Source organism: Penicillium macrosclerotiorum, assembly GCF_028827735.1.
Source record: "Penicillium macrosclerotiorum strain IBT 26536 chromosome Unknown utg000006l_segment0_segment0, whole genome shotgun sequence".
Classification (NCBI taxonomy): domain Eukaryota; kingdom Fungi; phylum Ascomycota; class Eurotiomycetes; order Eurotiales; family Aspergillaceae; genus Penicillium; species Penicillium macrosclerotiorum.
In genome coordinates, this window is record NW_026643085.1 from 1457870 (window position 1) to 1480915 (window position 23046).

The following is a 23046-nucleotide window of genomic DNA, read 5'->3' on the forward strand; positions in this document are numbered from 1 at the left end:
GGGGTAGTAGTAGGACGTTACATACGCCTCCTTTCCCTGGTCTTTTTTTCGAACAAAAAGATCTAGTTGATATGTACGCACCAACTTTTTAAGTAGATACGTGATTGCTCTAAGACAGAAACCCTTATAAAAACCTGCCTTTCTATCGCCATTCCACCTTTTCATTATGCCTATCGGTTCTATGAATTAGTTGAACTTTAGTCACCTGAAGCTCTTGTTCTACATTTACCCTTGACATCTTTCTCTTGACTTCTTTCCCTTGACTTCTCTGTCTATTTCTCTGTTTCTATATTCATCCACCGGTACGACGAAACGAAAAAATTTCCGAAATGAGCGAACAGGCTGAAGCTTCCCTTCGGTTTGACCTTGATACACGTCAGCTGGCATCTGAGTATGACATCTGCAGTGACTACCAGTATGATGTGGGCTTGTCTCTCATAGAGGCCGTGCGCATCAGCCCTAGAGACCGAGTTCTAGATGTCGGAGCCGGGACAGGACGTCTTGCCTCTTACATCGCAGATTCAGTTACTCGTGAAGGATTGGTTTTGGGTATCGACCCCCTGAAAAATCGAATCGATGTCGCTCGCAACATAATTGCGTCCAATCTAGAATTTAGTGTTGGTAACGCACACGACCTATCCCGCTTTAGCTCTGATTACTTCGATGTCGTGCTTCTGAATTGTGTATTTCATTGGTTACAAGATCATACACAAGCTCTTCGTGAGATTGCACGCGTTTTGAAACCAGGCGGCCTCCTCGGGATATCAACCCCATCCAGAAACCGCTCATTCTCTCCTTTTGATATAAAGAGGACGGTTCTTTCGGGAGAGAACTATCGAAATTACTCTCGGGATATGAGTGAGCCAGTCAAAATGTTCACTGCAAACGAAATGAGCGATCTTCTCAACAGTTCTGGGTTTATATGCAGAACAATTTCCGCACTACCAACAACAATCAAAGGACAGAATTCTGAAGATGTGATGAAACTGGTCCAGGCAAGCTCATTCGGGAATTACCTTGAGCATCTTCCCGAGAATCTACGAACCGCCGCCTCTGAAGAGATCCAGCAGTCTTTCGATCGGCTTCGCACAGATAGCGGTATTCCACTCGAGCTTGAAATGTTGGTTATTGTGTCGGTTAAGAATTAAGATATGACACCATTCGTTTCGGGATTAATCCACAACTTCTACTACTGTACCTCACGGATCGATCTCAGCATTCGGTCCAAGTTTTCTTAGACAAAATTAACTGCGAAAAAAAACATGGCGGAGTAATAAAGCGGGCCTACTATGAAGCGATTCGACGGCATCAGAATTACATCGTAGCTAGTATAGCTAGGGTTATCTTTATAGCGATTTTGAGCTAGACAGAAATGGTTTCAGACTTTTCTCCGCTCAAGTGAGATATGCTTCAACCGAGTTTGAACTTAAGAGCGGGCCTCTGTCGACCTATTTAGGCGCACAGTATCGGATCAAACAAGTATTAATAAGTTTATATAGTACCTCTAATATGAGTCCTCGTTTCTTGGAGTAGATAGGCAGGAAATTCTTAAATAGGGACATTTCGTCGTGTAGTATAGGATGGAGAATAGTAGTCGACTTTGTGTTTTCGATACAGCGTAATGTAAGTTACTTTACTTCGACACTCTTTGTTCAGATCGACGAACGAAAGGATTTTACACCTAGAACACCATATACAGTCAAACAGCTTGCTAAGCAGGCTTCCTCAATTAAACGCCTACTACACCGGCGTTCAACTAGCCCAGAAAGTCCAACTGAGCGAGCGCTAGATCAACTAATCAAGGGTTGTGAACTAGCGCTTCATAGTGGTATACTACTAGCAGAGGAAAACCGGGTTCTACGCAGATTTAACGAAAGGAGACGTCAAAAACGCGCTAGATCTAATCGCCAGATTGCACGCCAGGAAGGCCTAACGGTTGCTGAGTTCATACAGCAAGAAACGTTAGCAGTAGGGCCTACCGAACCTATTCAACCTAGTCAAAGCGAGGACACTCAGCAGCTTACTGAGGGCGCTGAGCCTACAACCAAGCGTGTATATAGGTATTCTGGATGCTACCAACTAGGGCATCGAATTAACCATTGCCCTAGTAAACTAGTTTGATTGAATATATTTGGTGGTGGTTGAACGATCGTGTGTTGAAAATTCTACATGTGGTGTGGTGTTCCGAATACTAGTGAAATACGTTAACTAGGTTAGTTAACTAACCAGGATGATTTCCTTTCCTTATCGAGTCTAGCGCTATTAAGAGCAACATTAAGAGAGACGCTAAATAGTCTTACTCGTATAAGCCTCCGGGATCGAAGGTGTTAAGCCCGGGAGCCCTGCTGTTCCTGTAAACTGAGCACGACTTCCTAGGGGCTAGTGGAAGTTTATCTAGAGATCGAATAAAGAGCTTCCTATTAGATTATTTCTTATAGGGATAAGGCTCCTGCTAGAGGATAAGATCCTAATTAAATACTATAAATAAAAGCCCTCGCTGCCTTTCTAAAAGAATGTCATATGATATTGCAACATGAGGCTATTCCCAACTCCACGCCTTAGGTGTCAGTTCGACACCTTATCGGTCAGGCTTCGTTATAACAGCCCCACTTCTCCCCAACCTGGATGTATAACCTATAAGGCCCTGAGGGTTCGGTGCCCTTCTATTAGGGATTCGTGAACCCCTCCTCCCTGTAGCCTTTGCTTACCTCTATTACATATAGGCTATATTAGACCGCATGTTGTAATATGATCCATCGCTTTTGCCTTGGTTATGTAGGAAGGTGTTGAAGCCTGTATATAAATTGAGGAGTATAGAGAGATCCATAATAGCAAGAAACAGTATTTTGCTCTCCTTACTTAACGTTTATCTTCCTACCTAGTCGACAGGCTTTCTACCCTGTATAAGTAGTCACTCTCTAACAAGGCCTAAGCTCGCCTAGGATATAACTATACCGACAAGCTCGACTTCCTAGAATCCAATTGTTAGAGAGTGACTACTTATACAGGGTAGAAAGCCTGTCGACTAGGTAGGAAGATAAACGTTAAGTAAGGAGAGCAAAATACTATTTCTTACTATCATGGATCTCTCTATAATCCTTAATTTATATATAAGCTTTAATACTTTCCTATATAACTAAAATAGAGACGATAGATTATATTATAATATACGGTCTAACGTAGCCCCTATATAATAGGGGTAAGTAAAGGCTATAGGGAAGAGAGGTTCACGAATCCCTAATAGAAGAGCACCGAACCCTCAGGGCCTTATAGGTTATACATCCAGGTTGGGGAGAAGTGGGGCTGTTATAACGAAGCCTGACCGATAAGGTGTCGAACTGACACCTAAGGCGTGGAGTTGGGAATAGCCTCATGTTGCAATATCATATGACACTTTAGCTCTTCTTTTTAGAGATTACAAAAGGCCTCTCGACGCTATAGACTTATATTAATATAGATAGCTAGGTTCCGTATCTAGCAATAGGTTAGAAGATACGAGAGATATATATGTTAAGCTTATACCTTATTTAAAGTATTAATAATCTCTTTCCTCTTCTACCTTATATAGAGAGACTAGATACAGACTTCAGACTATTTAGTCTTAGCTATTTTATTCCTTAGGTTTACTTTTATCTAACTAAGGAGATCTTTCAAGCTTAGTTAAATTATATAGGCAATATATAGAACACGTATAATAGTTAAGCTATTATAAAGCTCTAGTAACTAGATTAACTTCTATATACTAGCTATTATTATATTATTAGTAGACGTATTATGGTAGACCTTTAGGCAGCAAAAGTCATCATATAATGTCAGTCGACGGAGATACGTTGTCCATCTTAGCTCACTGTGGCTGAGCATCACACTTCACCTGGGCGTAAATAGGCACATTTCCAGAAACCCCAGCAGAAGGACATAAAACCCTAGGTATTTGCAGAACATTCCAGTCAGCAATGATTTACCCAAACTGTACACACTGCAACCAGCATGACCTGCAGCTTAACTATTCTCGCGATGGGTATCCTGCACTTGCCGCTTGGATGGGACACGATCCCGACGGTGATGCTATTGTTTTTCGCAAGTTTGGTCGACTAGGCGCGTGCAACATTCTTCATCTGCAGAATAAGCTTATGCAGCTCGAGTCCGATATTCATAAACTGGATGATGAAGCACGAAGAAGCTCTAATCTGGAATCTCGTCAGGCTTCGCGACAATGGGAAAAACTGGTGGAGCTTGCCGAAAACGGATCAGAACTTGAGCAGAAACGTTTGGTACAGATGGACGAACTCGCAATTCAAATGAAGAAGTACCGTGAGTATAAAGGACCCCTAAGAATATAGTCTAGCTGATATTATTTTAGGCAAAGCGCTTCTCCTTGAAGCACAAATCGCCAACGTGAACCGGCCCAGCGTCCTAACAGCGTGCCGTGACTATGTTGCGGGGGTGGCAGGAAAATCAGTTCCTATCGTGACTGGCTCGACGAAATCCATGTTTGAGGACGAAAACGACGTGGTAGCCTTGCGAAAGCCGGCGGACGAAGACTTCCTCTCCAAATTATTGCAAGATCATTGGCCTTTTCAGAAGCGCGCCGAAAATGACCCTTTTGGCCATACAACCGTCTACAAAGGCCACCATATTGCCTGGACGGTCGCTGCTATTAGCATGCTCTGCGCTGCGATCCCTTTGGCTGTTGCCATTGTCAGCCTGTACATTGTTAGCAGCCCAACTGCAAAGCTGGGCATGGTGGTTGCGTATACGGTTATATTTGCTCTCAGCAATGCATTGTTGACCAATGCCCGCCGGGCAGAGATATATGGCGCTGCAGCTGCCTATGCTGCAGTGTTAGTTGTATTTATTTCGGGGAATGTTGGAGGATCCCAGTCTGAGCAGTGTCTGATGCAGCTGGGCAATGGTCTTTTCAAGACTGTGCATTGTCCGAGCTGATGGCCCACCTGTCAGCCTGGCTCTCTTACCAAACCTAGCTGCAAATTACATGATGATCCCTGCATCCCGATCCAGAATTAATCCGTTCCCGATTCAAAATATCCACCAGAGAAACACGATGTCGAATTTTGATAAGATTGCACTTACTAGTCTACGATAAGCTTAAAGCAGATGTACAGGTCTCCTGTATGAGCCTCAGACATGAAACCCGTCAAATGAACTTTACTTAGGTACCAGCTAAGCTGCCGATGTTGGTGCGGGTGGGGGCTTCCGTGCTTAAAACTCGGGTCATTGAACTAGGATACTACTTTAATCAATCTGGCGACAGCTACGCCCTTATCGAAAGCAAATGCACCATCACTATGGCCCAACTTCAATTCTGGAACCCAGAACTCCTCTCCGATTGCTTCAACCTCGCCCTCGGTGAAGCTTCCTGCATTAATGATGCCGTGCCGGTGTCATCTTCCACATAACCTGCTACATCAGCGACTGCCACGGTAGCGGCAAAGAGAAGGATTCTCTCGCATTCCCAGTTTCCGCAGCGTCTGTGACGATGGCGAATTTGCCTGCTGGTGATGTGCTATGTGGATGGGCTGGGTTGAGGGCGGCGAGCCTGGCAAGAGGGCATGCAGCGACAACACAGAAGTATTAGCTAGATTGTCAATAAATGGGGTTGGAAAATTGAGATGAAATTTTGAAGGGCTGAAATGAAACACAATTGATGCACTTAGGCTAATATGCTTATTACAGTCGGAGGAGAAGATATTGTAATCAGTTCGAAACTGCTTGCTCTTTAGTTAACGAACCTCCCCAAGGCGAGCTGCTCACCCAGCTATATTTAGCAAAACAAGCCCATGCAAACGTGGCATTCCTGGTCTCTGGACAAAAGCACTCTATTTTGACCCAAGGCGACATTCAAGCTGGACTCGCCGCTGATTTGGCCAGTCCGGGCTTGGAAATTGTCGGGATTGGTAAGGGCCAAGAGACCGCAGTTTTGGCCAGTTCAAGGTGAACCAATAGCCCTATATCTGAGCCCTGCTGTGAGGGTCAGCGTGGTAGTCGCGCGATAGAGGGTGAGAATCACCCTCATATCCCAGCTTCTCATCGTGCTCCTCTGAGTCGTGCGACGCGAAGACAGTACGCTACATATTATATTTTGTAAATTGCAAGTCTTTCTCTTGGAAAATAAAGTACATACGACCACAGGGTGTGGAGAACAGGGCTTCCCGTCCGCTCAGCCGTACTTAAGCCACACGCCGGCAGGTTAGTAGTTGGGTGGGTGACCACCAGCGAATCCCTGCTGTTGTATGTATTTTTTTATGGCTGTTGTTCCTCTTCTTTATCAAGAGAGTCTTAAATATTGATAGCAAAAAGGAAGTCATCCGGCCTGTTATCGTGAGCGGGAGTCCTTACATAAAAGTGATGTTCCTTGTACTTCATATATAGTAACCTGTCTTCTTCCCAATATAGTTTCATCTAGTTCAAAGATTGTCAACAGATCTAATTTTCTCATTTAAAGAATATATCGATATCCTGGGTTTATGTAAAGATATACCTGTTCCCTGATGGATCGGTCTGTGAGCTACCTGGTGATGAGAAAATATCGATTGAAATCCTGGAATCCATTTTCAATCACCACAGGCGCTTAGCATGCAGTGGCTCTATATAAAAAACAAAATTCAAAAAGGAAAGGAAGTAGGAAGAAAGCCTCTTTGCTTAAAACACAAAGGGACCGAGGTATCTCGCTCATCATCTTACAAAGCTCCACGGATCCTTTACCGACCCATCCAGCCCCCATCCACGGTGATAATCTCACCGGAGACATAGCTGCTCGCAGCACTGGCTAAAAAGACTACCACACCCTTGAAGTCCTCCGGCTGGCCCCACCGGCCTGCAGGAATCCGCGCCATGATGCCGGCGTTTCGGTTGGAGTCATTGATGAGGGCAGTGTTCATATCCGTCGCGATGTAGCCCGGGGCAATGGCGTTGACATTGATCCCCTTTGAAATCCACTCATTCGAGAGCGCCTTGGTCAATTGGCCAACGCCGCCCTTGGAGGCCGCGTACGCGGGGACGGTGATGCCGCCCTGGAACGTGAGCAGGGAGGCGACGTTAATAATGGAGCCACGACGGCCGGAAGGGAACTCGGACGCATCGCGGCCAAGCAGATAGGCGCCAAATTCGCGACACAGCACGAAGACCTGTGACAAGTTCACTTCGAGGACCTGTATTCGCGTTCTAGTTAGCAGGGTATGCCCACGCAGCGTCTAGTTCATCTTCGCCTGTCTTGACCTGTGTCTCACAGACAAAGCACTCACCTCATCCCAGTCCTCATCCGGGAATTTCTCGCTAGGATGTCGTCGTTGAATGCCGGCGCAGTTCAGAAGAATGTCAGGCTTGAAGCCTTGGCTGACCACCGCGGACACAATGTTCTTCACGGCTTTTCGGTCCGACAGCTCGGCGACATGAATGTGCGCCTTGCGGCCCAGGCGGTTGATAATCTCGTCGCGAGTGACAGTGTTGGACTCGTCACGCTGGACTAGAATGATATCTGCACCAGCCTCGGCCAGGGCAAAGGCCATTGCTTGCCCAATGCCACGAGTGCCTCCGGTGATGAGAGCGGTTCTCCCCGCCAGGGAGAATAATGACGCTACCGAAGCCATTGTTGAGGTCAGGGTGAATGTGTGAGAATCGAGAGATTGGAGGAGAAGAGAAAAAGGACCAAAACTGCCCCTCCAAATAATCGTAGTTCCTTGACATGACGACAAGCTGCTTCCCCACGCGGGGGGTTGGGCCAATGCGGCATCTTCAGTTGCCGCGGTCATTCGCCGTCGGCTATTGAATGTTGGGACCCGGAGGAGCTCCTACCCGGAGGCTGCCCTGTCGTCTCACGATGGATCACGGTTGCAGTCATCGTAGATTGAAGCCAAATGGGTTTTCTTTGAGATATGTTCAGCTTCACTGACTCTCTTCGGTTTTACCCAATTGGCGATACCGTTGTCGGCTACGACGTGTACTGTGGGGGATTGGATAGACTCCCTAGACTTGGGTCCCCGCGAAACTTCGCGCTCCCGATTTCCCCACATTTGCAGCTTCACCTTCAGATGAGTAATGCTCCGGCCCTTTGCGTAGGCCTTCCTGTGGGTCTTGGGCCTTTTCCTTTCCATCTGCCGACAATGTCGCTGTAGTCTCACGCCATGGAGTCCCCGTCGCAGGTCGCTTCGTGCCAGCGGCCCGACCCTATTGTGAAGCGCGTATCCCGGGCGTGTCTGCACTGCCGACAGCGCAAGTCACGGTGTGACCTGTATGTCGTTTCTTCCGGCCGTGTATCAGCCCCAATCAGCCCTGCTTGTGGCTGGTTACCCCAGATCGGCATTTCCCTCGTCTTTTTCTCCCGCTAATCCCGTGCAGTGATAGCAACGGCAATCCTGGCAAGCCGCCATGCCAGCGATGTGTGCGCGAACACCGTGAATGCGTCCTCGGCGGCTCTAATCGGGGCGGACGCCGTATCCGCAAAAACAAGATCAAAAACTTTACCCCAACGAACCCATCGCCTAGCAAGGATTCCGAAGAGACCGCCAGCCCGACCAACTCGGAAGCGCGTCGTGCGCCATCGGCCTCGTACCCCGGCCCCGTGGTTTTCCTTCCTCCCAATCCTCCCGGCAATGCGTCAGTGGCCGTCGAAGACGACGATGCGTCAATTGGCTCGGTGCCTCGAAATCCTTCCGATGCCTGGCAATGCCTGACCGGCATCGCCACCCAAGGTACAGGCCCGACCCCGGAAGTCCGTGCCGGCGACCATGTGCGGTCGGATTCGATGTCGACATATAACGGCCTCCGCAACGGCGTTGTCTCCGACTTCAGTGCTCCGGCTAATGGTATTCGGGCTTATCGTTTAGTCCAGTCGCGATCTCTGGACCCGACCACGGTCTGGCAGCTGGTCTTGCGCTATGCAGAAAGCTTCCACCCGTACCTGCCGCTGGTGCCGCGCAGATATTTCGAGCGCGCGGCGCTAGATGACTTTGCTAACGAGAAACACCTGCTCACGGCTATCCTCACAATTGCGTCGAAGGACCTCGTGGACCGGCCCGAGATTCACGAATACTGCTCCAGGTACATGCATGAGCTGATATCAGGGATTGCTGCCGGTGCAGACTGCGACGTGGAAGCTGTTGAGGCTCTGCTATTGCTGGCTGAGTGGGAACCGCAAGGGCTGCGACCCCGGATTGAGCGTGTTGGCCGCGGTGAGGAAGACCGCGCGGCGTGGATGCATGTCGGGCTCGCGCTGCGTTCAGGCTACTTCATCGGACTAGATCGAACTTCGTTCCGAGGAGATCCATATGGCGACCAGGAAACCGAAGCTCGTCGCCGGCTAGCATGGGCGAGTTGCTACGTCTCTGACCGATTGATCTCGGTTCGTATTGGTCGTGCATTCTGGTCGCGTGGACCAGGCCCGATGACCGGTCTTGTTAGCCAGGATTTCCCGTCCCTGCAACCGACCAACGAGGGAGATGAGGATTATTCGAAGATCTTTCAGGCTATGTTAGATCTGACTCAGCTTTACGGAAATGTGCATGAGGTTCTGTATTCTGGGATGCGCACCAGCAATCAAATGATGCTGATGGGAGATTACGTCAAATACGTGGATGACTTTCGCCTCGCCATCTTGCGATGGAAATCCCTTTGGGGACCTTTAGATTGTGAGTAGGGTTGTACTTTGCTGGATTTTATACCATATGGACCCTTCTTCGTGTTTATTTGCTTTTGGGACTATGTCATATTTTGATCTGACACTCAACAGGCTCACCACCCATGCGAGCAACATTGCAGCTATCATACGAATATCTGCGGCTATACACAACCGCTTTCGCATTTCAAGCTGCGATCTCTCAATCACTGGTGAAACCGAAGACTGATGGCAGCTCTCACCGGGAACAGCTAAGGTCGACATTTAAGAATGTCGCTTCGATGCAAGATTCTCGGTTCATTTATGAATCCGTCGATGCAGCAAAGGCCTATTTGACCATTTTGGTTGACTCGGTGGACCCCGAGCGGCATTTACATTTTATGCCCCTCCGGTTCTATCTGTACGTTATACCTGCCAATGTTATTTCCAATATGTTGCTAACAGCTTTAGATATGGTATTTACTCGGCCGTGTTCTTATACAAAGTTTGCAACCTTCAACCCAAAAAGGATTTCATAATGCAAGTGGCTGACACATCCTCCAGGCTCGGTCTTTTGGAATGATGCTTCCCTCTGAAGAAGCCAAAGTCCAGGGATTAGTCGCTCGAACCACAGAAGTTCTCCGACAAGCGAGTGCTGGCCCTGATGATATTGGATCGCGCTACTCTCGTCTACTCGAACTCCTATGGCGGTCCAAATCATCAATGACCAGCACGTCTGCAGAGACACAGCCCAACAGCGACTTCACATTACAGACAGCATTGGCTAATCCGGTTACGGACCATGCTTACATGGATTTCAGCCCTGCCAACGATTTCTCATGGTTGGATTTGGAAGCCGTCGGTGATTATGTGTCCGGGGACCAGATCTCAGGGGGTCTGCTGGGCCTGGACACTTTGCAGAATACCTCTGATATTTACCAGTCGGGACACGATAGGGCACAGACCTGGCAATCGTCAGCCTGGCTGGGCGATATGAGCAGCAACCTTCTATTCTAGGCTTATTTGGCGCCGGGCGGTGCTCCTCACGGCCCGAGTTTCTACGGCAAATGATTGCGGGGCTGCGGGGCACCCGACTCGGAGAAGACCCCGATGTTCCACGAGGGGTAGCCGAGGCCAAGTCAACCCCACGCCATTGATCTTGGGATATTTGGTGGCTTCTTCCCGCGATTTACTGGTAAAGTCCTTCGGTTTCCATCGCACAATGTCCCTCAACGAGATCCACGGCCGTCTGGCCCTTATTACCGGCGCGTCAGGAGGGTGAGTTGGATCAGAACCCGTGACCAGATTACAGAAGCAATCAGAACTGACTGGCTCCTTTGAAACCACAGAATTGGCGCTGCCTGTGCAACTCAGCTGGCACAGAATGGCGTTCACCTAGCCCTCACCTACTCGACCAACCTAGATGCGATGAATGGACTTGTGAAGGAATTACAGTCCAAGTACGCCGAGAACAAGCTCCGGATCTCAATTCACCAGGTCGATGTAGGATCCGCCGAGCAGATTGAGGCCATGTTCCAGCAGATTGACAAGGAACATGGTCAACGACCAGATATTCTGGTCTCGAACGCTGGTTACGGCAAGCGCTTCCCCAACGTGTGGGATATCACCCTCGAGGAATTTGACTACACTCTCAACATCAATCTCCGCGCGTCGTTCATCCTCGTGAAGGGCGTAGTCGAGCACATGAAAGCTCAACGATGGGGACGCATTGTATTCATGTCCTCGATCGCTGCCTCCGGAGGCGGCATCAATGGATGCCGTGAGTGTTCCCTTTCCTCCAATGATATAACCAACAGCGTTCGTAACGCCATTGCTGACAACCGTGATACTTTAGATTACGCTGCATCCAAGGGAGGTCTGACCGGTATGATGAAAAACCTCTCAACACGCCTGGCCGAGTTCAACATTAGCGTCAATGACGTTGCCCCCGCCATGATTGGCGACACCGGAATGATCCCCAATGCCGCATCAATCCCCGAGGTTGCAGCCAATATCCCGCTGCAGCGCCTTGGTACACCGGAAGAGACGGCCAACGTTGTCACGATGTTGGTGACTACAGGTTACATGACGGGGCAGAGCCTCCTGCTGGCTGGGGGGTTGAAATAAATTTTGTGCAATGTTGTAATACGAATCAATATGAATGTCTACACTCTGTAGAGCATTCCGGTGTTTTTCTATGAATATATGTTGAACTTCATAATTAGTTTAACCTAGTGTAATTTAAGGTACTTTGGTATAGATCTCTCAAAGAAGAAAACGTCAGAATGCATTCTAGATGATGGGCTAAGTTCCGAGACTCTGCGTCTCCACCCGCCATCGCCAATCTGCTCTACTCTCACAATGGGTATTTTTTCATAACAAAGTCATCATCAAAATCGTCATCACAAAAAAAAAAATAAACAGAGAACATGAGACAACTCCACAGCCTCATCTCCAAACCCCAATTCTTCTCTAAACACCAACCCCCTTTAAAATTGCCCCCTGTTTTACAACCGACCCAGCACCGGAGTTCGGCTCTCGATAATTACTTTCACAACCGGGTTGCCACTCTCGTCCACGCCCTTTCCAGCCAGCGTGAATGCCCGCTCGCCCTCCTCCAGGGACAGCCGGTGGGTCACCACCTTTTCCTCTGTGGTTTGCATCTTGCCACTGGCCAGCAACGTGATGGCAGCCGGGTACGCGTGCCCATCGTACCGGAAGACACCGATAATATCGACTTCGCGCAGCGCTGCAGCACCCACCGGTAGCGTCTGGACGGGATTGCCCATGCCGATCTGGACGAGGACGCCGCCCGGCGCGGAGGCATATATGCCGGCCTGGACGCATGCCGGCACGCCGGTGCAGTCGTAGACGCGGCTGAAGCCTGAGATGGCGAGCCCGCCATTGACCTGCGCAGCGCTGGTCAGCGAGGCCGCGACGCTCTGCGCGTTCTTCAGCGCAAACGCCGTCTGCTCGGCGTGTGGGGCATCCTTGGGCGGCGGTGGGTTCGCAAGGTCACCGCGTGGAATGAGCGCCGTCTTGAGGCCGAGCCCCAGCGAGGCGGCTATCTCCAGTCGCGCGGCGTCGATGTCGGCCACAACGATGGTGGAGAATGACTCGGAAGCAGCGAGTGCGGAGGCAAGAAGCAAGCCAATGGCGCCGGCGCCGAAGACCAGAGCGGCAGTGGCTTCGCCGGCGGCCGCCGCGCGGGCGACGTCGTCTTTAGTTGGGGGCCGCGAGCGACGGATGGCGTGCAGGCAGACGGCGAGAGGCTCAACCAGGGCGCCGCCAGCATCAGAGACGTTGGCGGGCAAGGCATGGCACATGGCAGCGGGGTGGTTGGTGCGCTCCATCAGAGTGCCGTCCAGGTGGGGGAAGACTTTGGCACTGCTGCGGAATTGCATCTGCGGGCAGATGTTGTAGCGGCCCTGCTGGCAGAGGGCACACTTGCGGCAGGGCAGACCGACTTCCATGGCGACGCGGTCGCCGACTTTCAGGGTCGTGACATCAGGACCGACAGCTGTCACGGTGCCGGCGGACTCGTGGCCCAGACACATGGGCTCACGCACAACGAAGTCGCCATTGCGGCCGTGGGAGTAGTAGTGCAGGTCGGAGCCACAAATGCCGGTAGCTTGGACGGCGACCTGGACGTCGGCGCCGGTCGGGGCGGATACGGTTCGCTTTTCCTTGGGGATGGTCAGGACGGATGGTTCTGGAGCATCAAGAGGATTCGCAACTTACTAGACGGAGATCCTTGGCGCCGTGCAGGACGAGCGCGTTGGCGGTTGTCTCTGTTGACATGATGGATGTTCTTGGAGAAGGAAGAAGAGATGTACGAGAAGCATTTAAAATAGCGAAAGGCCCCGAACGTCCCGTGCCAGACCAGAATCAAGTCTCCGGCGACTGACCTTGTTCCCCTCATGTCCCCCACTCGCCCTCGTGGGGGAAGACGTGATGCGCTACACGTCGTCCGAAGACCCACGGACTTGCTCCGTCGCCGCAGCCCGGCAACTACTTCCAGATGGGGCGTTTTCAATAGCCGCCACCATCCGCGTGGGGGTCGCGGATATGCTCGCACTGCGCCAGGAGGAGCTCCTCCTCTCCAGCGAGAAAAGGGCAAAGGAAACGTCGCAATTTGCTTTAAATCTCAAGTGTCGATGGAATCGCGCCGATTAGACATTTGTGACGTTCAAATCCAGTCATCTTGTGACATCCAAAAGGTCCAAGGCGCCGGAATACAAGTTCCACAGGCGATTCTCCACAGGCACCGGTACTGTTCCACGTCGCACGGGGGTTCAATTGTGCCGGATTGCGGGGATCCGCGGTGTTTTTTTTAGGCGATAGCAGGCCATCGCATCATCTCTTTTCTTTTACATCTCTCCTTCAGACTGTCTATACTTGGTCTTCTGACAGCAACGGTAGGCGCATCGTTCCTACTATTCCGCTGACATCATGCATGAAGCTGATCGCATGCTCAGAATCTCCTTTCAAAATGCCCTCACAAGCAGCTCTCCTCATTGGAGGCATTACCCACGCCCGCAAGGAGTGGGAGAGCCTCTCCTCCATCTTGACGCTGAAAGTAAGCGCGCAATTTCCCCCGCAGCATCCGGAAGAAGACCAAGTCCGCTAACCAACGCCCGCGCAATAGGAATTTCCGAGCGGGAATCGCGCAGAGTTCATCCAAAACTGCAAGGCTGGCCAATATGATGATGTGGTCGCTATCTACCGCTCCAACACCTCCAACCAGGTACGCGATGCCGGCGAGAAAGAGACCCCTGTACCCTCCGTGCTCCGGCTAACCTCCGCTAGTTCACCGGAAACTTTGATGCCGAGTTGCTCGCAGCCCTGCCGCAGTCTGTCCGCTACATCTGCCACAATGGAGCTGGGTATGACAATATTGACGTAGCCACCTGCTCGCAACGAAACATTGCGGTCTCCAGCACCCCGGTGGCTGTGAACAATGCCACCGCCGACGTAGGCATTTTCCTTATGATTGGCGCATTGCGACAGGCCTATGTGCCGCAGGCTGCTCTGCGAGCTGGTGAGTCAATCGTGTATCTAGCGTTATGAGCTGTGGCTCAATTTTGTACAATATCGAAACTGACTACCCACATGCGGAACAGGCCAATGGCACGGACAGACTACCCTGGGCCATGATCCCAAGAACAAGGTCCTTGGAATTCTAGGAATGGGAGGTATCGGACGGGTAAGTGTTCTCTAAATACACCTCCGGCATTTGCAAAAGCGTCAACTGACATCGGTCCTAGGAAATGGCCATTCGGGCCAAGGCATTTGGCATGACGATCCAATATCACAACCGCTCCCGTCTGCCTGCCGAGCTGGAGAACGGTGCCACTTACGTTTCTTTTGATGAGCTTTTGGCAAACGCTGACGTTCTGAGTCTGAACCTGGCGCTCAACGCATCGACGCGGCACATCATTGGTGCTACGGAGTTTGGGAAGATGAAGGACGGCGTGGTGGTCGTCAACACCGCACGAGGAGCATTGATCGATGAGAAGGCGCTGGTCGCAGCACTCGATTCTGGGAAGGTAAGTCAATAACATGATGATCACCGTAATCGTTGGCTATGTAAGATTTCTAATCGGTCGACTTTTTAGGTTCGCTCCGCCGGCTTGGATGTGTACGAGGAAGAGCCGAAGATCCAACCTGGACTGGTTAATAACCCCCGAGTGATGCTGCTCCCGCACATTGGCACAATGACCTACGAAACACAGAAGGAGATGGAGGTTTTGGTCTTGGATAACCTGAAGTTGGCCGTTGAGAAGGGCGAGTTGATTACACAGGTGCCTGAACAGAAGCGATAGAGTGTGATATTATAGACAAGATTTAGACCAGATTTATGCATTTTCTCATCTTTTGAAAAAATAATAACTGTTCCAAATTCCCTGTTAGAAATTTGAACCATACTGCATGTCATTTACGCACATGTTAAGCGTAAAGGCAATTTACCTATGTATTTAGCTTGGGAAGGTTTTCACGAAGCTATTACGTCGATGCAGTACTTGATAGGATCCAAGAACCCGAGCTATTTTAATGGGAGTGTCTGGCGGGACGGCACTCTGGGGGCTAGATTAATTGAATTTTCTGAACGCAACTTGAATCATCCACAGGAATACGAGTCATGCTTCCAAGGCCATCCTGGCGTATCGCTATCAAATGTTTGACAATCAACCACCACAGTTTCAGGTCAAAGAGAACGGTCACTCTAAGGAAATATGTACCCTGGCTTGCGCGGAACCGTGGGGCAGGTCCAGACCCACCCTGTTCGGAGATCTAATAATAGGACTTTGTTGGTTCTTTGTCTTCTTTGTTGGATTCGACGAATTTTGAAGGGTGTTGGCAAGAGAATGAGGTCGCGTCTGGTGAGATATCTCACCTCATTGTCGGCCTGGTTTCATTATAAACTTCTGGGTCCAGTAGGCCACACTCACCACTTCTCATTTACAAGCAGACGTATAATTCTGGCTGGGCGGACACGAACCCAGTGGTGATTGGAGAAGTCATATTAATAGTTCATCCATATCCACGGCGCTTATACATACTGCTTTTCATGATTCAATTTCGATGAGCTTTTACGGTCGGCATATGCCTGTCAAATCGCAAACTCATCACACCAACACTTAAAAGCTTTTCTGTTAAAGCTCTGGTGGTATGTTCCTCCTTAGGAAGCTCATGTTACTTACCATTTAGGAATTACATATTCACACAACAGCAGAACCAAATCTTCGTAGGAATCTAGCCGGCTATAAGTGGACGCTTTTTTCGGGTATGTTGGGCCTATCTCATTCGACCTACCAAGGAGCCTCCCTATAGAATGCGATCTTATTCCTTACCGGAGGTAACACGTTTAGGCTTGTTATTATAATGGCGTGCTCTATCGGTGTGAGCATAAGCGCAACGGGAGCGGAAGTTACAAATTCTGAAATACTCGGTGCTAATTTTGGTCCTTTAGGATAGTACAAATCCGTCGCTTTTTTCACTTGGCTTCGATCGGCACTTTCTCCTAACCCCCTTTTGCTTCTGTAACAATATCGATATACCGCTGATCTTTGTGAAAAGTAAAAAGGGTAAGGAGAGCTATGAGTCATCCATCAGAAAGCAGTAAGTCCGTTTAGCCTAAGAATCCCGATTCATAGCCAAGCTAACATCTCTACCAGAAGGGAAAATACGTTCACAGCCTCATGCCTCAAATCATCATTCTGAAAAATTTAGACTTGGGGTCGAGGTAGAGTTTCTACTTATTGCTTCTAACTCCAGAATACCACCCAACCAAATCAGCGAATTTTCAAAAGAAGTCGCTTCGTCTTATAATGATTACCTGGATAGAACGGGTGACTGCCACCCAAGGATGTATAATTCTATCGAGGAAGACCACGAAGACCCGACATTTTCTGAATGGTCTCTAGGCATCGACAAAAGCATCAACACGATGGGAGTACGCGCATGTAAGCGACACACCTTATCTAATACGTGGTAACTGACCTCACTTCTAACGAAATTGTAACAGGCCCTTTAGAGAGTACATCTCCTATCTTTGGAATTTATGAAGGCTCAAAGTGGCGTGAAGATATTAACTTTCTATGGGAATTCTTGACGCAGAATTATCAAATTCCCCAGAACGATACGTGTGGAACACATATACACCTTTCCAGGGTTGAAGGCTATAGCCTCCAAGAGCTAAAGAAAATAGCCCAGAGTGTAATACATTTCGAAGCAGCTTGGGAAGCCCTTCTTCCAGAAGCGCGTCGATGTAATGAATACGCGAAAAGCAACTGGGTAGACAACTATAAGTTTGCGACGAAAGATCTGACCCGTGAGGCAAGTTTGAGCCGTATACAAGAGACTAGGGATATCAATGAGCTAGTTCTTTTGATGCATCCTTATAGAGATAAGAGATTTGGCTGGAATTTTGTCAATCTTTCCCCAGAGCCACATTCGGAAGCCCCTTATTCAACGATCGAATATCGAAGAGGGCCTTCCAGTACGACGGCAAAAGATGTTTTTGTGAGTATAGAAATCGCAATGTCTTTTATTGAAGCCGCAATTCAGCAGCCAAATATGGAGGCTATAGCAAAAACTCCCCAAACTGTGGGTGGTCTGAAGATGTTTATTCAGGCCGCACATCTTCCAAATAAACATGGACTATACGATAGTGGGTATCTCAAAGAGTTCTTCGCAAACACAAGAGACGATGCATTCGGTCTGATAAATCCTTATGAGATAAAAGAGAGGGCTAAGCATGCAGAAGAGATTAACAAGGAGCTCCAATTTTATCACGAAGAAGAACTAGAATAGTTGATTTCCCATGATATGAGAACGACAAAGGCTGACAGATGCAGCGAGTTATACTTACGAGAAGCGAATAATGTGGGGCGGATGTGAGTCGAGTGTGAAGATTTTGAGTAATAAAGGCATACTATGTTGTTTAATTCTCTAGACAGCTCCACATATTCAGATCTAACAAAAATGAGAGAATTCAAATTTCTAGTCGTGTTTATCCTCTGTTGTGTCTTTTTTTCCCTGATAAAATCCACATGCAATTTTCTGCCTGAGGCGAAAAGCAAGAAGAAGGGATCGTCTTATGTAATCATCTCCCTGAAGCGGCTAGCGTTAGGGCTCGCTTAGGGGCCCGCGTGCCAAGAGCGAAAAAAACCGCACCAAACCTGGCGTTCAAGCGTCAGCGGTCGAAGACGAAAAGCGACAACATCCATCCGACACCCGAGGACCATCACCTTCACCTCGCCAACTCCTTCAAGATGGTGAGTCCTGCCCGTTTTAATCGACAGAATTCTCGAACATAGCACCCTTATTACCCCAAATGTCGCCCAATGCACTATCGAGGGATGGAACTTGATCCGAGTCCATCATCATCGCCTCCCCGAGACATTACACCACCACTCACGAATCGACGAAGCATGATGGCTAATATCAGGTTTTTCTTTCGCACTACAGGTCCGTTACGCCGCCCAGGAGATTCCGGCCGCGAAGAGCGCCCGCGCGCGGGGCTCTTACCTGCGTGTCAGCTTCAAGAACACCCGTGAGACCGCTCAGGCCATCAACGGCATGAAGCTCCAGAAGGCTTTGACCTACCTCGAGAACGTCACCAAGAAGTCCATGGCCGTTCCCATGCGCCGCTATGCCGGTTCCACTGGCCGCACCGCCCAGGGTGAGTTCCCATCGAAATTTTTGAGGTTTTCCGCACGGGATTGGATTGCAAGCAACGGTGTCAAGAGGACAAACAAGAAGGATTTTCGGGGTCATGAGAGGGCACAATAGTCTATTCTGCAACAATACGCTATTTCTTCGAAGAGAAACTGGGTTTGGGGAATACCGCTGTGCGGTGGATATGGGATGTGTGGATCGACACCGAAATTGACACCGTTGCTGCTACAAAAAAAACCTGTGTGGGATATCAACGGCTATGGAGCGATTCAACTAACATGATGTTTTCGATTTTCAGGCAAGCAGTTCGGTGTCTCCAAGGCCCGCTGGCCCGTCAAGTCCGCCGAGTTCCTGATTGACCTCCTCAAGAACGCCGAGGCCAACGCCGACACCAAGGGTCTCGACACCGGTGCCCTGGTCGTCAAGCGCATTCAGGTCAACCAGGCCCCCAAGGGTCGCCGCCGCACTTACCGTGCTCACGGTCGTGTATGTTTTTCCCTGTCACTTCCCACACATCATTTCTCGAGCCCAAGTGCTGATGAAAATTTTTCCAGATCAACCCCTACATGACCAACCCCTGCCACATCGAGCTCATCCTCACTGAGGCCGATGAGGAGGTCGCCAAGGCCCAGACTGTCGCCAAGTCTTCCCGTCTGTCTTCCCGCCAGCGCGGCGCTGAGATCCGCCGTGCCATCACTGAGGCTTAAGCGGATCGCATGATGAGAGGTTAAATGGGGACGAGCGGCTGGGTGCGTTTTTTCGGAAAAGAAAAAAGGATTTGCGGTGGACGGGTTGCCCGGAGTTCTTGCGCATCTGTATGTTGGAACGGAAATGATACCGGATCATACAAGATTTTTAAGGTCATGGCACCAACACTCGGAGGAGAACCAAATAAAAAGTTTAAATAAGCGCGGCTCCGGAACGATGGACATAGGAACTCTTGTACTGCCCGGTCCGATCATGATTACAAACGTTGGTTCTTCTTTTATGAACGTTTTCGGCTCTTTGGATTGATGGGTTCTCTTTGGAGAAGTCTGTGTCTATGTAGAGTAGTTTGGTCGGGTGTTGGCCGAACTCGGTCAAGGAGATCTTGCTGAGCGCCGGAGGTCAATTTCTTCGATCAGAGCTGGGACGGGGCAGCCTCGTCTTCCAGCTGAAATACCATTGTACGCTTTCATGATTCCAAGCCTGTTCATCCACCTGCATGTAGGTTCATCAGGTTTTTAAACATTCACACTTATCTATATGGTCAGTGTCCAGCACATTGTTATTGATCTAGTCCAGGATCTCGGTAAATCCCTTATCTCAGGCAGTGATTTCCCCCAGTCGATCAAGTGTACTTCGTGTACGTGTCTCGATATCGAAACTAACAAGGCTGACGCTAAGCAAGACGGATCGATAAGCGGGGACCTATTTTGGATGTGCGGGGCACCAGATGGGATATATAAAGATCCCTGTAATAGATATTCCGCGAAAGCAATACGGTGTCACTTCTCAGTCCGCTCTTATTGATTTCGTGTGCAGATATTCTATCGTTTACCATCTGAAAATGCCGCAGCTATCTGACTATCGTCTCCTCTGCTTCGATGTCTACGGCACCCTCATCGACTGGGAGAGTGGCATCCTCGTAGCCCTTCAACCATTACTGTTGACCGGCAATGTCCAGTTCTCTCGTGAGCACCTGCTGACCGTCTACCAAGAGCTGGAGAGCACGCAGCAGCGCCTGACCCCCGACATGCCGTACTCCCAGCTCCTCGCCACCATCCACCCCCTCATCGCCGCACGTCTGGGCCTCGGGGCCCCCAGTGAAGCGGAGAGCCAACAGTTCGGCTCGTCCATCGGCCATTGGCCTGCATTCCCCGACACCGTAGCAGCCCTTCGGCGCCTCGCCGAGCACTACAAGCTCGTGGTCCTATCAAACGTAGACCGGGCCTCATTCGCCCAGTCCAACGCCGGCAGCTTGCAAGGATTCCCGTTCGACCTGATCATCACGGCGCAAGATATCGGCTCGTACAAGCCGGACGCGCGCAACTTTGCGTACATGAAGCAGGCGGTGCAGGCAGACTTTGGGATCGCGCCAAGCGAGATCCTCCAGACGGCACAGAGCCAATTCCACGACCACCAGCCTGCACGGCAGGCAGGGATCCGGTCCGTGTGGATTGAGCGTCCGGGTGCAACGATGGGAAATACGGAGGACCCCATCTTTGATTGGCGCTTCGACACTCTCGGGGACATGGCGGATGGCTTCGCCCGCGGGGAGTAAGCACCCAATTACGGGCCTAGAGGACGTTGCTGCCTGCTTGACGCCTTCGCCAAAGGTGCGGCAGCTGGCCCATCATGGAGAAAGGAGATGCATCTGCTGGTCTGGGTCTACCAGGCGAGCGAGGTGGAGGGAGATCGACTTGAGCTGCTGCCTGAGCGGGTAATTGGGGATGGCTTGGCGGTGGTCCTAGCAGCGGCCTCAGCCTCGATGCGGTCGTCATGGAACTTGATATCATTGGTACTCCGTGGGTATGCAGGTTTGGAAGAAGAGGTTGCATCGTCGTCATCTTCTGGATTGGACTATCCTCACGAAATGCCAACAATCCATGGCCAGGTGGGCGATGATGAAGGACTCTGCGTTTATAATTGAGAGTGGACGTTTCAAGGAATATTATCAGTTTATTCCGATATTTTTATTTTGGATTAAATTATTAGGGGATGGGCCGGACTTAGAAAGAGCAAGAGAAAATAAAATAAAATGAAGAGCATCGAGACAAAAATGGTGAAAGTGCAAGCCATGAAAACCTTCTTTGGGTAAAGATGTGATAGATAATATATACTTCTAAAGTTTCCGGTACATTAAGAAAAACAAAATCTAGACAATTTCTTCTTATCTCGCTACTTCCAGAAGCTATAAGTGGGGCCAGAATGTAAGAGACAGAAGGTAGTCGACTGACGTGCGGTGATGTGTTTGCGCATCTAGAATGGCACCGTACTTCGCTGGGAATGAGAATCAGAAGGTCGATTCCTCCTTGCAAGGGAGATACAGTTACCTTCGAGTGACCCGATGCACAGGATAGGATTATTGATGTTCCAGGGAATAATAATGTTCCGAGTGTTCCGGACGGGAAGAAAAAAAAAAGAAACTAACTCTCTGCCCACCGACATTTCATCCCTCCTCCCCATTGTCATCTCCAGTGGAAAGGTCTTTCAATGTGAGTGACGGCTTCATTGAGGAGCCTTCTTTCTTTGACCCGTGAACTCCTCTTCGTCCCATCTATGCAGCCGACGGTTGGAATGACCGTGTTGATGGGATGAGGCTTGGGGGCCAAGAGGCGAGGGGGGGGGGGGGGGGTTAGGCTGGGTCTAGTCATAGGCTCTGGTGCGGTCCTAATTGCCACTTCAGATGCCCCTGTAGGGTAATTGGTTATCCCGCGAAGCTTATGTAAGCATACATGAACGTGTTCCTTGCATGCCATACCTTCCTTCGAAGTTCGTGGTTCAAATCCGCGCGGGGGCATTTCTTTTTTCTCTTTCTTCATTTTGTTGTTCGGTCATTTTCTCTCTCTCTTTTTACCATCCGTGTTACTCTGTTTGGAAATGACTGCAGTACACCATTTGTCGTAGACGTAGTCGAGACCGGGACAACGGGTCTGGAGATCAATGGATACGAATGCTTGGCACCGGCCACGTGCCCATTTACGCGTGTCTTGATCCTTGGATCTTTGGGTCTTTGGGTCATCGCTGAAGAAGAGAACGGGTCCGTTAGATGTCACGAATCTGCTCTTCTCCCTGGGATCCGAGGCACCGACACTGTGACCCTGGACCATCATGGCCTGGGGAGATGGGGGCCAAAAATTACGCGACTACTACTCCCGAATCCTTTCGGGTTTGTGGGAGAGGAGCCTCAAGTACACCCTCCAAATGGCGCTAACCACGGCTGACTCATGTGATGGACGAAAATAGTAACAGACAACGGACAAACAGACGTGACAGACGATCAGAGCGGCCGTCGACAGCGACGTAGACGCCTACGTAGACGGTCGAGTAAGGGTGGTCCCGGTCGCCATCACTTGCCACACCGGCCAACACAGCCCCCGGACCAAGTCCCCTTTCCCCGACAACCCCCAAAGCACGACTACCACTCCGACTACTAGTACTACTAAGTTTCCCCCCAAACGCTGCCGCCCCCAAAGTGTTCCTGGACCCTTGGAGGCTACTTGTGCCGGGAAATCTGCCTAGCGTGCCAGACCCTAGTTTAATATTATTCC

General features: G+C 49.9%; 10 protein-coding genes across 10 annotated transcripts; 8 read left to right on the top strand and 2 right to left on the bottom strand.

Annotated features, from left to right (window-relative positions):
• Positions 1–329: 329 nt before the first annotated feature.
• Positions 330–1148, top strand: N7462_005811 (class I SAM-dependent methyltransferase; the record flags this gene model as incomplete). The annotated part of the gene is made up of 1 exon (XM_057077529.1): positions 330–1148. The coding sequence occupies one exon, from the start codon at positions 330–332 to the stop codon at positions 1146–1148; it is 819 nt and encodes a 272-aa protein (XP_056933109.1).
• Positions 1149–3953: 2805 nt separating this feature from the next.
• Positions 3954–4944, top strand: N7462_005812 (uncharacterized protein; the record flags this gene model as incomplete). The annotated part of the gene is made up of 2 exons (XM_057077530.1): positions 3954–4311; positions 4382–4944. 2 exons carry the CDS (start codon positions 3954–3956, stop codon positions 4942–4944), a joined length of 921 nt encoding a protein of 306 aa, XP_056933110.1.
• A 1775-nt stretch (positions 4945–6719) lies between these two features.
• Positions 6720–7607, bottom strand: N7462_005813 (putative 2-deoxy-D-gluconate 3-dehydrogenase; the record flags this gene model as incomplete). Its single annotated transcript, XM_057077531.1, has 2 exons — positions 6720–7169; positions 7263–7607. The coding sequence occupies 2 exons, from the start codon at positions 7605–7607 to the stop codon at positions 6720–6722; spliced, it is 795 nt and encodes a 264-aa protein (XP_056933111.1).
• A 534-nt stretch (positions 7608–8141) lies between these two features.
• On the top strand, positions 8142–10627 carry N7462_005814 (Zn(II)2Cys6 transcription factor; the record flags this gene model as incomplete). The annotated part of the gene is made up of 5 exons (XM_057077532.1): positions 8142–8248; positions 8356–9644; positions 9746–10031; positions 10082–10115; positions 10175–10627. The coding sequence occupies 5 exons, from the start codon at positions 8142–8144 to the stop codon at positions 10625–10627; spliced, it is 2169 nt and encodes a 722-aa protein (XP_056933112.1).
• A 205-nt stretch (positions 10628–10832) lies between these two features.
• On the top strand, positions 10833–11737 carry N7462_005815 (SDR family NAD(P)-dependent oxidoreductase; the record flags this gene model as incomplete). The annotated part of the gene is made up of 2 exons (XM_057077533.1): positions 10833–10888; positions 10960–11737. 2 exons carry the CDS (start codon positions 10833–10835, stop codon positions 11735–11737), a joined length of 834 nt encoding a protein of 277 aa, XP_056933113.1.
• A 380-nt stretch (positions 11738–12117) lies between these two features.
• On the bottom strand, positions 12118–13411 carry N7462_005816 (NAD(P)-dependent alcohol dehydrogenase; the record flags this gene model as incomplete). Its single annotated transcript, XM_057077534.1, has 2 exons — positions 12118–13296; positions 13352–13411. 2 exons carry the CDS (start codon positions 13409–13411, stop codon positions 12118–12120), a joined length of 1239 nt encoding a protein of 412 aa, XP_056933114.1.
• Positions 13412–14102: 691 nt separating this feature from the next.
• On the top strand, positions 14103–15435 carry N7462_005817 (D-mandelate dehydrogenase-like dehydrogenase; the record flags this gene model as incomplete). Its single annotated transcript, XM_057077535.1, has 6 exons — positions 14103–14189; positions 14259–14357; positions 14420–14651; positions 14734–14816; positions 14878–15159; positions 15229–15435. 6 exons carry the CDS (start codon positions 14103–14105, stop codon positions 15433–15435), a joined length of 990 nt encoding a protein of 329 aa, XP_056933115.1.
• Positions 15436–16710: 1275 nt separating this feature from the next.
• Positions 16711–17926, top strand: N7462_005818 (uncharacterized protein; the record flags this gene model as incomplete). The annotated part of the gene is made up of 3 exons (XM_057077536.1): positions 16711–16732; positions 16789–17076; positions 17139–17926. 3 exons carry the CDS (start codon positions 16711–16713, stop codon positions 17924–17926), a joined length of 1098 nt encoding a protein of 365 aa, XP_056933116.1.
• Positions 17927–18338: 412 nt separating this feature from the next.
• Positions 18339–19500, top strand: rpl17 (60S ribosomal protein uL22; the record flags this gene model as incomplete). Its single annotated transcript, XM_057077537.1, has 4 exons — positions 18339–18390; positions 18584–18797; positions 19092–19279; positions 19348–19500. The coding sequence occupies exons 1-4, from the start codon at positions 18388–18390 to the stop codon at positions 19498–19500; spliced, it is 558 nt and encodes a 185-aa protein (XP_056933117.1). The 5' UTR covers positions 18339–18387.
• An 842-nt stretch (positions 19501–20342) lies between these two features.
• N7462_005820 (putative haloalkanoic acid dehalogenase) lies at positions 20343–21056 on the top strand (the record flags this gene model as incomplete). Its single annotated transcript, XM_057077538.1, has 1 exon — positions 20343–21056. The coding sequence occupies one exon, from the start codon at positions 20343–20345 to the stop codon at positions 21054–21056; it is 714 nt and encodes a 237-aa protein (XP_056933118.1).
• Between the last annotated feature and the right edge of the window lie 1990 nt (positions 21057–23046).